Genomic DNA, 13491 nt, shown 5'->3' with positions numbered 1-13491 from the left:
AGGATGGTCATGATGCAATCGAAGCATTCTCAAAAACAAAAAAGTGTTAGATTAGAATATGAACAATTGTGAGATTAGCATTTTAAATAAGCCGAAGAATTGGAGCATTCTCGAAACCAAAAACATAGAGTCATTAAAAGTATGCCAGCAAGCACGTTTTAAAAAATAAACAGCAAAGCCAAAAGGTTACTAAAAGCATACTCCAGGAGCAAGATCACTGGAAAATGAATAGCGAAGCAAAAAAGTAACGCGACGCCTGAGAGATTCGAACTCTCGCGGGGAAACCCCATGTACTTAGCAGGCACACGCCTTAACCACTCGGCCAAAGCGTCGCTTGGTGATAGGAGAGCCATCGTAAAAAAATATACATATAATAAACAACGAATCATCTTCTGGATCGAACCTGCCCTGACACGCCCCCCCGTAACGAAACGGCGAAACCCCTCCAAGCACAGCCGCACCAACCATGGACGCCGGCGGCGCGCGTCCATCGGTACCGGCGGTCGCCGCTGCGGCGGCAGCGGCCGGGGGCGCCTCCGTCGCGGACGAGCCCCGGGACGCGCGGGTGGTGCGGGAGCTCCTGCGCTCGATGGGGCTCGGCGAGGGCGAGTACGAGCCCCGCGTCGTGCACCAGTTCCTGGACCTGGCCTACCGCTACGTCGGCGACGTGCTCGGGGACGCCCAGGTCTACGCAGACCACGCCGGTAAGGCCCAGATCGACGCCGACGACGTCCGCCTCGCCATCCAGGCCAAGGTCAATTTCTCCTTCTCGCAGCCGCCGCCGCGCGAGGTACCAAACCCAACCAAAATCCTACCCTCTCTGTACTCCAATTTCGGGGAAATTAGTTGGATCCTGTGTTTATTCTTCTTCTATCCGCACCAAATTGTTGCTCTAGCCAGACTGGTGTTACCACGGTCGACTCCACGAACCCTAGTTGTTGTGTTGCCCGTGTAATTTCAGATTAGTTTTGAACTAGTTGTATATTGCCGGATTAGTGGGCAAGAAACTGGGATTTAAATGATGCATTCTGCTTTTGTTAATAATACTGAAGAGATTTTTTTTCCTCACATCTCTCTTGTGCTGAAGCTGTATCTATGTACTGCGCCCCACCCCCATTTCTGGATTAATGGGCAAGAACCTGGGAGTGATTTGGATGGAATGATGTGTTGTGTTTTTTTAACTGGGCCCTCCTCATTTCCATGGATAGATGGAAATTTCATCATACAGCATAGGTTCAGATATATGATCTGAAAAAGGATAATAAATTACTTAAAGCAACATTGATCAGAGAGGATAGCTTCATGTCTTCTAGAATCATAACCCAAAACAAACCCTGTAAGAGAAAATTCAGAATTGTAGACAAAACCACACGATCAACTATTACAAAACTCATGTGCTGTATTAAATTCTTCTATGAATGTGATAAGAGGTATAGGTGCTGTGATAACATAGTCCAAGACTAATTATAAGTTGACATATTCCCATCTGATGCATATCCATCCAATTGCATTCTTAAGTTTTGATAGATGTAGATAATGCCTAGATCAATATTGGGAGGATTGAAGCTTCATGATTAATACACACATATTTGAATGCTCAGTTGCATTAGCGTATTCAATTTTGTTTGTATTTCATATTTTCCTCTGTCCCTAATCAAAGATAGTTTTTTTTTCTGTTGCATATTCACTTTGGTTGTTGAATTGCATCTTGATACGGGAAGATTACAACTTAACTGAAATCATCAATCTTTTAATGATTGCCTCTGCATCCTTAAACACCATCAAAGACAAATAATGGGCAGAATACTAGAACTGCATTGGAGTAGTATGCTTTCTCATTTGGTTGCATTTGTAATTCTGCCTCTTGGTTATTTCTTGTGTTCCCAAATCACAGATATGAATTATCTTCATTGCATGAACCTATGACAATTGACAAGGCTATTTTTTCCTTTTGTCCAGATTCTTTGATGAAAAACACATTGATTGACCAATTCCTTTTATATTTGGTACTTGACTATCTAAGTAGCTATCAAAGAGCATTTTACTATAATATTGTGTGTTGAGTAGTTCCTATGAACTGACAGAATCCAATGCTCCATCTGGCTATTCATTGATAAAGTGGTGTTATGGATACAAAAAATGTGTTTGAGGTGCTTCCCTGACTACGCATAAAAAAATATCCTATCTTTTAAGATGCATTTCTGGAACATTTATGATGTCACCACACATTTGATTTTTATTTATTTGTTATGTGTCATAGATCCACTGAAGTAAGGATATTTTATTGTGTTGTGAGAGACATATCCTTGTGCTGATAGGAAGGCTCTTTGAATTTGGTATCACTGTATACAATTAACATTGCCTAATTTCATCCTCTGGCATCTGTACAAAATTTTATAGTATGTACTTGCTCACCTGGAAAATGCTATATCACTTATCTAAGTATGGTCCTCTGCTGGCGCTGCTCTTCCACTTAAAAGAATGCTATATGGATTTTACAAGGATTTGTGTTATTTGTTCTGGGTCGAGAAAAAGGAAGCTTGGGAAATATCAAACTAACATTTGATAGGAGTAACTTAATTTTTTTCTTGCTTAGCTCAGAATGAATACTCCCAGCCGCAAAGGAATGTTTGGGATCTGTGTAGCCAAACTTTGGCTATCAATTTCATTATGTATATTTGGATTGGGCTTGTGAAGATGATATGTGGAGATTTGTTTATAAAAATACTCTAATGCTGTTATAATTTACTGAGTTTAATTGGTATAGTGGCAACAGAAAATAGTGTTTGATCACTTTTTTTTTACAAGTCGATCCCTCTACAAAGACAACTTGACCTTTTGGGAACAATCTCTAAATTTGGGAAAGAGTCCTCATTAGATACAGAGCAAGAAAAGTATAAACATCAATTGACAGCTGAATCCCGGGAACCAAACAATCTTTTTGCCATCAAATTTAACAAACACAAGTAAGAAAGTTTTATCTGTCTTAAGTCAAACTTCTTAGTCCAGAAAATCAATTCATTGTTAGATACATTCAAGTTGTCTTACTAGAAAATCCTGAGCACTCCGGTCGATCTTCAGACTTCCCAAGCATCATAAGATACTGCCATGTTTCTTTTTCTTGAAACGATAACCTCAAACACTACATTATGTTACTTGTACAAGTATCTTGGGGGTATTAGATATGTTCATTTTCCTTGAAATAGGATGTGATGCTAATACATTATACTACACGGATCTCATATTTGTTTTTTACTGTTCCTAGTACAGAGAAAGCCATCTATAAATTCAGGATTGCCCATTCTGGAAAAAGAATTAAAAGCCTACTAGTGCTGTGGTGAAACACTGGAAGTCATGTTTTGATGTGTCTTCTGTGGTTATGTTCTATTTAATATTTGACTATAGGTGTTAGTAAGAATCTCTTGTTGTTTCATTGGATTCCTGAAAAATTAAGTTGACCTAGTGTTATATGTAGAGTACATGTGCATAACAGCGCTTTGGGCTAACAAGTCATTTCCTCTTCTTGCTAGGTTCTTCTTGAGCTGGCACGCAACCGGAACAGAATCCCGCTGCCTAAGTCGATCGCCCCTCCTGGCTCAATTCCGCTGCCACCAGAACAGGACACACTGTTGGCTCAAAACTACCAACTCCTGCCACCTTTGAAGCCACTGCCTCAAGTTGAGGAGACAGAGGATGACAATGAAGAAGCCAACCCTAGCATGACCCCAAACCCTGCGAATCCTAATCCGAACTACTCCCAGGATCAGAGGGGCAGTGAGCAACAGCACACTCCTCAGCATGGTCAAAGGGTTTCCTTCCAACTCAATGCCGTGGCAGCTGCTGCTGCAAAGCGTCCTCGGATGACCATGGACCAGTTGAACATGACCTAACCGTTTAGTGCTGGTTGGAATTTCATATCTCTTTTCTCATCCTACTAGTCTTATTAATTGTGTTTTGAACAAGAAATTAGTGTTTTAGTGGTTGTTCTTATTGACTAACCACGAGATGTGCAGTACAGCAGCAGCATAAGTTTCTGCCTGGAAGCATGTTGCCCTGGGAAAGCAAATATGCTATATTATGGTATGTTGTACTTGGTTTACAATAGGTTAATTTTCTGATGCAATTGTTATCTCGGTCTGCGTGCTCTTTGCATCCCGTTCCTTCTAAGAGTGAAAAATTGCTATTCTTATCCACGAACAGTATTGCACGCCATGGTGCTGCTACCTTGCAAATAGCAGGCATGTGGGCACAGAGCATTGTAGTTGTTTATGGATGACTCAAATAATTGTGACCTACTCCCTCCATTCCAAATTATATCTTTATTAGATTCATAGACTTTGTTATGCACTTAGATATACCTATATCTAGAACTCTAGATGTATAATAATATCTATGCATCTCGAAAAGCCAAAATGATTTATAATTTGGAATGGAGGAAGTACTGTAGGCTGTGGTCTTGAGGCAATGCATGTTTCCAAATGCTGTGGGCTATGGTTGATAGGGACTTTAGCTCTTTTATTTTAAACGACATGTATCGCATTTTTCTAAAACCAATACTCCTGTGAAGAAAAATGACACAACTTTTCCCCCAGAAATAGACCTCTTTATGCTTTGAGTTGCCGAAGGAAATTAAAAAAAACACCTTATTGATCAAAATTAGAGTTCGAAACTTTGGAGAGGATGTCGATCTGCTTATGACGTTGTACAACAGGTCTCGCATCTCCTGACTAGCTGGTTCATCTTGATCTAGCTTTCTCCCTCCCCTATCCTTCAGGTCTTATTCCTTAAAAAATCAGAGCGATAGAGGGGGATTAATTCCCTTAATCATCCAGGAAATTAATCCTCCTTGATTCTCTCCAATCCGTGATTAACCGAGCAAGCCCTCAATCGGAGGGTGTGAGCCGAGGAGTCCATTCCAACATTGCCTGAACATCCTCAGACCACATGGTAATTATGTACCTTGTTTTCTTAGTGGAATATGATTAACGAATTTCTAATTTCTTGGCACAGTAATTTTGGAGTGCAGTACTCCCTCCATTCCAAATTGTAGGTCATTTTGGCGTCTCTAGATGCATAGATGTTTATATACACCTAATTTATATGCATACAAACATCTATGAACTTAAAAAAGTCAAAACTGACCTACAATTTGAAATGGAGGGAGTAGATGTTTACGATCTCTTATAGCCTTACAAGTTTCCTATCAGCAGATATATTGCAAGAGGAACCTGAGCTGTACATATGTAATCGATGTGCAGTTGTGAAGCAATTGAATGATTAATGGCAGCGTTGTTGGTACATGAACACAAGATGTCTGACGGAACGCAAGTGCTCACTAAGCTTGCCCGTTTTCTTCCGTTGTCAAACAGTGTTCTTTCCTCGATCCCCATTGAGCCCACATGCATGTGCTATTTCATCCATCCCCTGCTCATGCTATGTGAGTGCGTAGTATATTTTAATGTCTGGGTGGCATCGCATTTTTTGAAACAATTGTACTCATGCTAAGTGAGTATGTTCCAAACACATCATCGTTGATCTGATTGATGAAGAATGGCTAAGTGACGACAACTGTTTCGATCTCCACGTATAACACGTGAGATTCGATTCCTGACTCCTGACTGCAGTACTACTGCAGCCATCAGAAGGTCTTAACTATTGAGCTGCCATTTGGTTCTTCGTAATGCCACCATGGAAGATGCAATGGCTCGTGCCAAGAAAACCAGGCAGGCGAACTCCAAGGCAGTGCAAGCACATGCTCTCGATTTGTACATGCTTGATACAGTATAACACAGCTCCAGTGGTTCCAACATTACGCACGCCTCAAGTGCAGAAATCAACGAATCTATCTGTACAAAAATTGCTACTGACAACTGCAGTAGTTTTCCTTGAAAACATGTGTAAGAACCTAGCAAGACTGGTTTCGCCGGCCAAGAAATTTGATTTTCTCTTTCACTAACTACTTATAGAACAACTTGCCGGTGCTTCTATACTTTGCAAGTAGCAGGCATGTGTGGGCACACACAGCATTGTGGTTTCCTATGTGTGACTCCAGTGACCTTATGACCTACTGTAATCTTGAGGCCATGCATGTTCCCAAATGTTGTAACTCATGGTTGACAAGGACTTCACCTCTTTTATTCAAAACGACATGTAGCTTGTGACCGGTTAATTGCCTACATCTAGGACTAACTAGTTTTTCTAGATGTAGGATGTAACAATTTAAGTAGATGCCACACCAGATGCCAGGGTTAATTGCCTACATCTAGGATGATTTTTTTTACAAAAATGCAAAGGACCTATTATGCCGGTATATACTATATGTAACAAGTGGTTAGAACTTAGAAACGACAGCATATTATGCTTAGGTGGCACCGTGGCAGCACTTTGGGAGATTTTGTATGTTCCAAGCAGGCCATCATTGATCTCACTTGATGTGTGCAATAGTAGCTTTCTTCTTCAGAAACAAGAGGGGGAAAAGAAATTCGAGACCGGTTTCGCCGTCGCTTCCCCCGTACACCGCCGGTGGCCGATGCTGCCTGACAGCCTGAGCCTGGCCCGGCCATGCACGCGACATCTGTCACACCCAGCCGCAGTGCACGGCCGAGATCATCCGTCGTCACGATCCCGTGGACGCGAAGACCCGGTTCCACAGGCTGGGTCGATCAGGCACTGCACGCCGGCCGCCACAGCGAGCAGAACGACACCGGCTGCGCCTTCCACCGCAGCGCCACCGCGCCGGCGGAACCCGCCGGCGCCGACATCTCCCACCCGCCGTCGTACTTCCTCAGCAGCGACCTGGCCGACTCCACCGCCTCGTCCCCGAACGCCGCCTCCTCGAACCCGGCGGCCGCCATGCGCTCCCGCCACGCGTCCCTCCCCTCCCCCGCCACCTCGGCCGCGGCGACGGACGTGCCCGCCTCGGCCTCCAGCAGCCGCCTCTCCTCCCCGTCCCTCCCCTTGAATGCCGCCGACGTCGACTCCAGGAACCGCCACAGCAGCTCCAGCCTCGCCGCGAACCCGCCCGCCGCGGTGCCGTCGACGCCCCCGCCGTCGACCTCCGACAGCACCACCAGCTCCGGGTTGAGGCCCCGGACCTTGTTCAGGATGCGCGCCCGCTCGTCGGCGGTGGTGTGGCCTAGCCGGAACTGGAGGCAGACCACGAGCGCCTCGCCGGGGGCCGCGAGGCTGTGCACCGAGTCCAGGCAGGCCGCGCGGCTGATGGCGAGCGGCAGGTTGATGGACTTGGCGTACCGGAGGAGGTGCGGCGAGAAGTCGTACCCCGGCGGCGACGCTGAGAAGGGCGCCGGCGGGGTGCCCGCTGCGACGACGGTGAGGCGGACGGAGGGCGGTGCGCGGCCGCCGGGCATGCGGGTCAGGGACTCCAGGAGCGTCGGCCACTGCACGCCGTGGGAGACGCCGAGGTCGACGACGTGGAGCGGCCGGGGGGCGCCCGCCGCCGCGGCGCGCGCGATGGCGGCGTTGGCCAGCGCGTTGGGTAGCGCGAACCACGGGCTCACCTCGTGGAACCTGATGAGCGACGCGCGGAACAGCCGGGGCTCGGCGCCCGCGAACGCCGGCGCGGGGCGCTCGCAGGGTGGGACCCGCACGGACGCCGCTGCCGCGGGGCCCACTGCGGCGGGGAGCCTGCGAGACAGCGCGTGCAGCCCGTGCGCGGCCAGGCGGTGGTTGGCGTCGCCCGAGAAGGAGGCGAGTTCGCCGAGCACGTAGAAGAGGTGCTGCGCCCGCGACAGGTTACCGGCCTCAACGGCGGCCGCGCACGGGTTCAGCAGCTGCTCCGCCCACCTCGTGTCCCGATCCGAACCCGCTCCGCCGCCCTTGGAACCGCCCTTCTTGCCGTTTCCGCCACCGCCTGGCCTGTCCCGCTCAGCGCGGCGACGCTGGTTGCTGCTGCTATGGCCGGATGCCCTGTGCGCCGGCGACTTGCGCTTCTTGGACGAAGGCTCCGACGGCGACGACACCACCGGAGACGCAATGCTTGGGGAGGCGTGCGCCAGGGGCGAACTGCTCGTCGGCAGCGGCGCCGGGGGCGAGAGCGTATGCGCCACGACGCTGCCAATGTCATCTTGCTGCGCCGCCGCGGGGTTACACCACCACCCGTAGCCGCCGGCGATGTCAACATCTGCGGCGAGGAAGGAAAGGGAGTCCTCGAGCCAGTCGAAGCCGGTGCTGCTCGTGGCGGCGGCGAGCTCGGCCGGGTGCTCCTGATCGTGGCAGCTCATGGGCTTCATGCACGCAGCGCTTGCAAGAAGATCTGTGCATGGACATGCAACGGCGGAGAGCTTGGAGCTTTGCTTCTTAATCAGGGTTCGCCCCTGATTTGTGGAGCTTAATCTAGGGTTTGAAGAATTGATTGGAGGTTAAGGAGGTGAGGAGCACAGATCAGTGGGCTTTGTTTAGCATTTGTGAGGTTATTTTAGGGTTCTGCCCTCGTGGAACTGACATATTCCCTGCGTATTGGTAGCATACGCCTCTGTGCAGTACACCATAGCATATCTCTCGAGATTCTGCGCTTGATGCAATTAACAAAAGGACCTTGGGATTCTTGTGTTAACATATGGTAAAATCTGATTGGCTTGAATTTGAACGTTGAACTACAACTTCTTGTGCTTCTGAATTATTGTTCTTATGCTTGCCCCCAATATATGGAGAGTATAAATCAAAGTGTTGAAAAGATTCTGACTAGAAGAATAGTAGCAACAATGTAAATAAGGCCATGGATGAAATTTCCTTTTTGTAATTCTTGGTCTGATTCATTTCCATTTGTCCTAAGTTTTAGCTCCCTTGGGTCTTCAAAGGTTTGTAGTTTTGACTGAGATAGCTCAAGAAGTTTTAGCTCCCTTGGCTCTTAAAAGGTTTGTAGTTTTGACTGAGATAGCTCAATACAGATGTTGCAACCCTTTGATTAGTTGTTCTGTGACAATTGTATGCTTACATCTGTTGAGACATCACAGTTGCTGGGAAACATTGAGACCGCAATGCTTGCCAAGCAGTTTAATGACGCCATTGCCGCCCCCATTGGATGGGAGCTCAACAAGAGCGGCTGTCAGAGCATTCGGCTACAGGGATGAAGAGTTTGGTTGGAGGGCGACAGGAACGACGGCTAGTTGTTAGTTGGTATGCCTATGTTACTTGTTGCTTGGATCCATACTAAATCTCAAATGATTGGGATCCAAATGACACCATCACAGGTGCATGTGGCCTGCTGTGGGGACACCAATCCCTGCACTGCAAATGCTTATACTGCTGCTGCCTTCAGCGATCGCCCCTTTGTTTAGTTCTTGATGACAGGGGGGATGAGCTCACTTCAATCTATCAGGGGTCGACAGATGTTCATCCGAATAACGGCGATGCGTATTTTTAGTTGATTCTCGCTGTATTCCTGTTGATTATTGATGCGTCCAGACCCCAGAATTAAAGAACAGTGCACTTTTCAGAGGTGTGACTTGTAAGTTGGAAATTTCTGCTTTCTTCTGAATAATTTTTGCAACACAAGAGCGCTCATTTGATTTATGAAGTAAGAATAGCATTTCTCCTCTAGTTGTTATGCAAGTGCGAGTGCGCGCGGCAAATGCAAATGCGCGCGTTTGAAGCTTTCAAATACCTCCTATGCTTCAGGAAAGGCCACGGCTGGACTCTTTCAGTGTTTGCAAAAGGTAACTGCAGGTTGCTTGGTCCATGTCAGAAGCACAAATATCAGCGAGCTGGACAACTTTTTGTTTCCTTCAATCCATACAGCTCCACTTATACTTATTCTAGTGTGCAACTGTGCGGATGGTGATGGTGAAATTGTCATCGACGACGCACACAAGCAGTAGTGCAGTACTATTCAGACGGCAGCATGTCTTTTATATTGATCCGTCCCAGACATATCTTACTCCAAATCCATCAGTCCTGTGTTTTTGACACACTGGATACTGTACTCGAGGACAGGAATTTCTTTGTTGTATTACGATGGATGCAATGGTAGTTATTACTCTAAGCCAGCAATTTTATCCATATGCCTAACTCCAGTTCCTTTCTTATCATCTTCTCAAATTTCATCATTGAGGTTATCTGGTCCAAAAGATTTACGAGACAACGTCATGTCTAGTGATTGGTCACCGGTAAGGAAATTGCATATAGTTCTGCAAATTCTGAATGGTGATAATAATCATTTAGAGCTCAATGCAGAAACAAACTGTTAAATCTTTTCGCAGCCTTGAGTGGCCTCACCTCTTCTTTTCTTCTACCTCCGTTCCAAATTATAGGTTATTTTGATTTTTCTAGATACATAGTTTTTGCTACGTATCTAGACATAGTGTATATCTATATGCAGAGCAAAAATTATGAACCTAGAAATAACAAAACGACCTAAAATTTGGAACAGAGGGAGTAACTTCAACTTGGGGGTTGTTGACCTATCAGGACTCTTTTCCTTGTGATGTGATCCATAAGCCACTGCAATATGCTATAATTGGCATGTTTTATTTCAAGTGGCCTACTTGATTCTAAGATATCAGTGCACAATATGCTATTTGCTCGTGTTTTTAACTAATGCATTGGTGCAAGTAGTTCCAAATAGACTATACTTTCCTTTATGATTTTCATGGGGTTGCATAGATCTAATTTACCCAGGAGTGAACACTTGGGGCAACTTGTATGCAGTTAAAAAGAGCCAAGTGACAGAAATATCTTTGACTCTTCAGTCTTGGTCATTTCAGTAACATGCTAAACTATACACCTTCATGCAGGTTACTTATAGAATCTTTCGGTGTGGAGGCTTCGTATTAACTTAAACTGCACTACTTTAAGTTTATCTGAATTTATCATCTCCTGTTTCTGTCAAACCTGTTATCTGCCTCAGCTCCCCATGTTCATACTTTAGACTGAACTCAGTCTTCATGCTATCCAAATTCAAGGGAAAAAATTGGAGCAGCAGTAAGAACACAATTTGCCAATGGTTCGACGAACTTAGACGCAATAATGGCACTACGATTAAATAAACCATGTCCTTGTCCATATCTTAAGCATTGAGACAACATCACACAATTAAATTAGACCACAGACAGCGACCGCCTTGCATTTTTCTTCCACTCCTCGCAATCATCCATGTCATTGGAGCCTTGGCAGCAAGGGTGCTCCTCCACTTGAAATCCAGGACCACATCCATGAAAACCATACAAAACAATTCTCGTATAATAGTCTCCATGTTGCGCTGGGCGAATGCGAGGTTGGCACACAAGACATCATTGGCTCAGTGTAGGCAACAAGCTAAATTATTCAAGATTCTTCTTGCGGTGACGTAGCGGGGCAGGAATATACCCCCATCAAATCCCTTGTGCCTTCATAATAAAAATGAATTTGGTTTCAGAGCAGCAATATTATACCTTGACGTTGGCGATGTGGATGTGCCCATTGTTTATCAGGTGTACTCTGCAAGTATCTGAAAGAGGAAAGAGATGGTACTTTCCTTCCCTCAACATGCAAATTGAAGCAACTTGTCAGTTGTGGTGGCAAGTAGTAGTTGGTTGATAAGGGAAGGGTAGTACTAGTACAGATTCGCATCAAGTACAGAAACTGAATCACAAGAAGCTTGTACTGATGAAAACAGAACAAAAGTAACAGCCTAACAGGTTTAATCAATGAGCAAAACTTTTTTTTTTTGAAAAATATGAACAAAACTTTGTAAGGTAGGAAGCTAACTTATAAAGTTCAATCTTCTCAATTGACATTATATTTCCTGGAACAATTCAACTTGAGTAGCAAACACAAGTACGGACCTTGCAAGTAGCTGTCCTTGCAAAGCAAGATATTCATTATTTATTTTTGACTGAAACACAAATTTGGATTATATCGCCTCTTGGAACATGATATGTTTTATCCCCTCTTTCAGTGCGTAGACACCAACCTGCAAATCAGACCAGCGTTGTTGGTTGTTTACTGATCAGAAACATCGGTTGACATCACAGGGTTAGCTGGGGTGGGCGGCCCATGAAACTGACAGAAACTTTAAGCGATGAGCTCTGATGCCAGGCCACTGAAGGTCATACTGATCCGGGATGGCTGAAATAAAAGTCAATTTGTTCGAACGAACGAGGAGCATTCATGATTTGCAGATGACCATGGTGCAGTCAAGTAAACAAGCAGCTCCCGGCGCTTCCTCCTGCAGTGCTCCTTGGTAAACAATGACATGGGCTGGCATTGTCTGAATCAATCATGTTTCTTGAACCATCCATGTGGTGTTGCCTTCTAGTAGTCAGCACGGAGGCACTCCTATAATAAACATCGAGAGATGTCGCTGTTTGGTAAGGCATCCTCCCCAATGTCATTGTCAACTCATTGCCATAAACAAAACTGAAGGGCTCTGATTAGCTTAATTGTGCCAAACTTCCTTTCTTTTAATGCTAACTGTATCAAACTTGCATTACTCCATAACAGCATAAGCAATCACGCTGCCTGGCCAGCCTAATGGAAACTCGAAACAAGTTGCGCCTTGCCCCTCTAGCTGTTTGCGATTTACAGATCTGGCCCTTTCCTGTCCAACACGTTGGGCAAATGGTACAAGTTCATCCGTCGTCACACAATCACACTACTGCCATGGGCTAAAAGAGGTTCTCAGGAGAGGTGATGTGTTACTGGCAATGTGTCACCAAGAGTGTCATATCATATCGTTACTGAAGCTTCATTCTGATCGTATCAGTTTTTTCTGTAAACTGAAATTCTCATGCCTCAATGCTTTTGCGCGTTCCGAAATTAGGGTACGAAGATGGACCATGAACTGTAATGCTTAGAGATGATTTGGTTCAGGAAAAAAAAAACCATCTTGTACTGACAGGCCGTTGCAGCCCTAACAATAAAGTTGACAGGCCCATGGGCCACCGGATTTCACAAGGGAGCCCAGCTTCAATGACTGATATTAGCCGATCCAGTCCATGTCAGTATGCTTACTCAAAAAAAAAAAGTCCATGTCTGTATGCCACTGCTACTGGTATGATGTCATGTCTTTGCTAAAATAACGGCAATACTTGGCTTGCAAATGGAATTTAAATTTGGTTGAACTGTTGGCTGACAAAGAAAAACTCAGAGCCTCCATGTTGCACACAGTGCGCGTATGCATGCATGAGTGAGCACATATAGAAATAGCAGCACATACAGGCCTGGTTTGGTTCACTGACTTAAATTTAAGCACCCGTCATATCGAATGTTTAGATACTAATTAGGAGTATTGGCTTCGAACAAAATGCTTAGAGTCAGTGCCAATATGTGGCAGCTATTGCCCCTGCAGTGGCACGCCGAACATGGAAGCAACAGTGAGACACCGGTGAGCAAAGGCTCGTCGATACTTCGACATGCCTTGGCCTTGAACCATGCTCTAGCTCAATTTGCATTCTCTCTAATCTCTTATCGATTATAATGAACATGCATATCCACCCCTCATGGCATCAACATAATAAAGATATAATATGATAAAGAGAGGGGAGAGCTCACCTT

General features: G+C 45.5%; 2 protein-coding genes and 1 non-coding gene across 3 annotated transcripts; 1 reads left to right on the top strand and 2 right to left on the bottom strand.

Annotated features, from left to right (window-relative positions):
• Positions 1-250: 250 nt before the first annotated feature.
• TRNAS-GCU lies at positions 251-332 on the bottom strand. The gene has a single exon. It is a non-coding gene; the product is annotated as a tRNA-Ser (tRNA).
• An 84-nt stretch (positions 333-416) lies between these two features.
• Positions 417-4129, top strand: LOC101773095 (transcription initiation factor TFIID subunit 9). Its single transcript, XM_004984002.4, has 2 exons — positions 417-790; positions 3531-4129. Exons 1-2 carry the CDS (start codon positions 467-469, stop codon positions 3888-3890), a joined length of 684 nt encoding a protein of 227 aa, XP_004984059.1. The 5' UTR covers positions 417-466; the 3' UTR covers positions 3891-4129.
• A 2533-nt stretch (positions 4130-6662) lies between these two features.
• LOC101771369 (nodulation-signaling pathway 1 protein) lies at positions 6663-8249 on the bottom strand. The gene has a single exon (XM_012849104.1). The coding sequence runs from the start codon at positions 8247-8249 to the stop codon at positions 6663-6665; it is 1587 nt and encodes a 528-aa protein (XP_012704558.1).
• Between the last annotated feature and the right edge of the window lie 5242 nt (positions 8250-13491).

This window comes from Setaria italica, chromosome IX, assembly GCF_000263155.2.
Source record: "Setaria italica strain Yugu1 chromosome IX, Setaria_italica_v2.0, whole genome shotgun sequence".
NCBI classification, from domain to species: Eukaryota; Viridiplantae; Streptophyta; class Magnoliopsida; order Poales; family Poaceae; genus Setaria; species Setaria italica.
This window is presented reverse-complemented; position numbering and strand designations above follow the sequence as displayed.

Coding starts and splice junctions, on each gene's coding strand:
- LOC101773095 (XM_004984002.4), top strand. CDS start 467: ATGGACGCCGGCGGCGCGCGTCCATCGGTACCGGCGGTCGCCGCTGCG. Junction 791..3,530: donor CGCAGCCGCCGCCGCGCGAG/GTACCAAACCCA, acceptor TCTTCTTGCTAG/GTTCTTCTTGAGCTGGCACG.
- LOC101771369 (XM_012849104.1), bottom strand. CDS start 8,249: ATGAAGCCCATGAGCTGCCACGATCAGGAGCACCCGGCCGAGCTCGCC.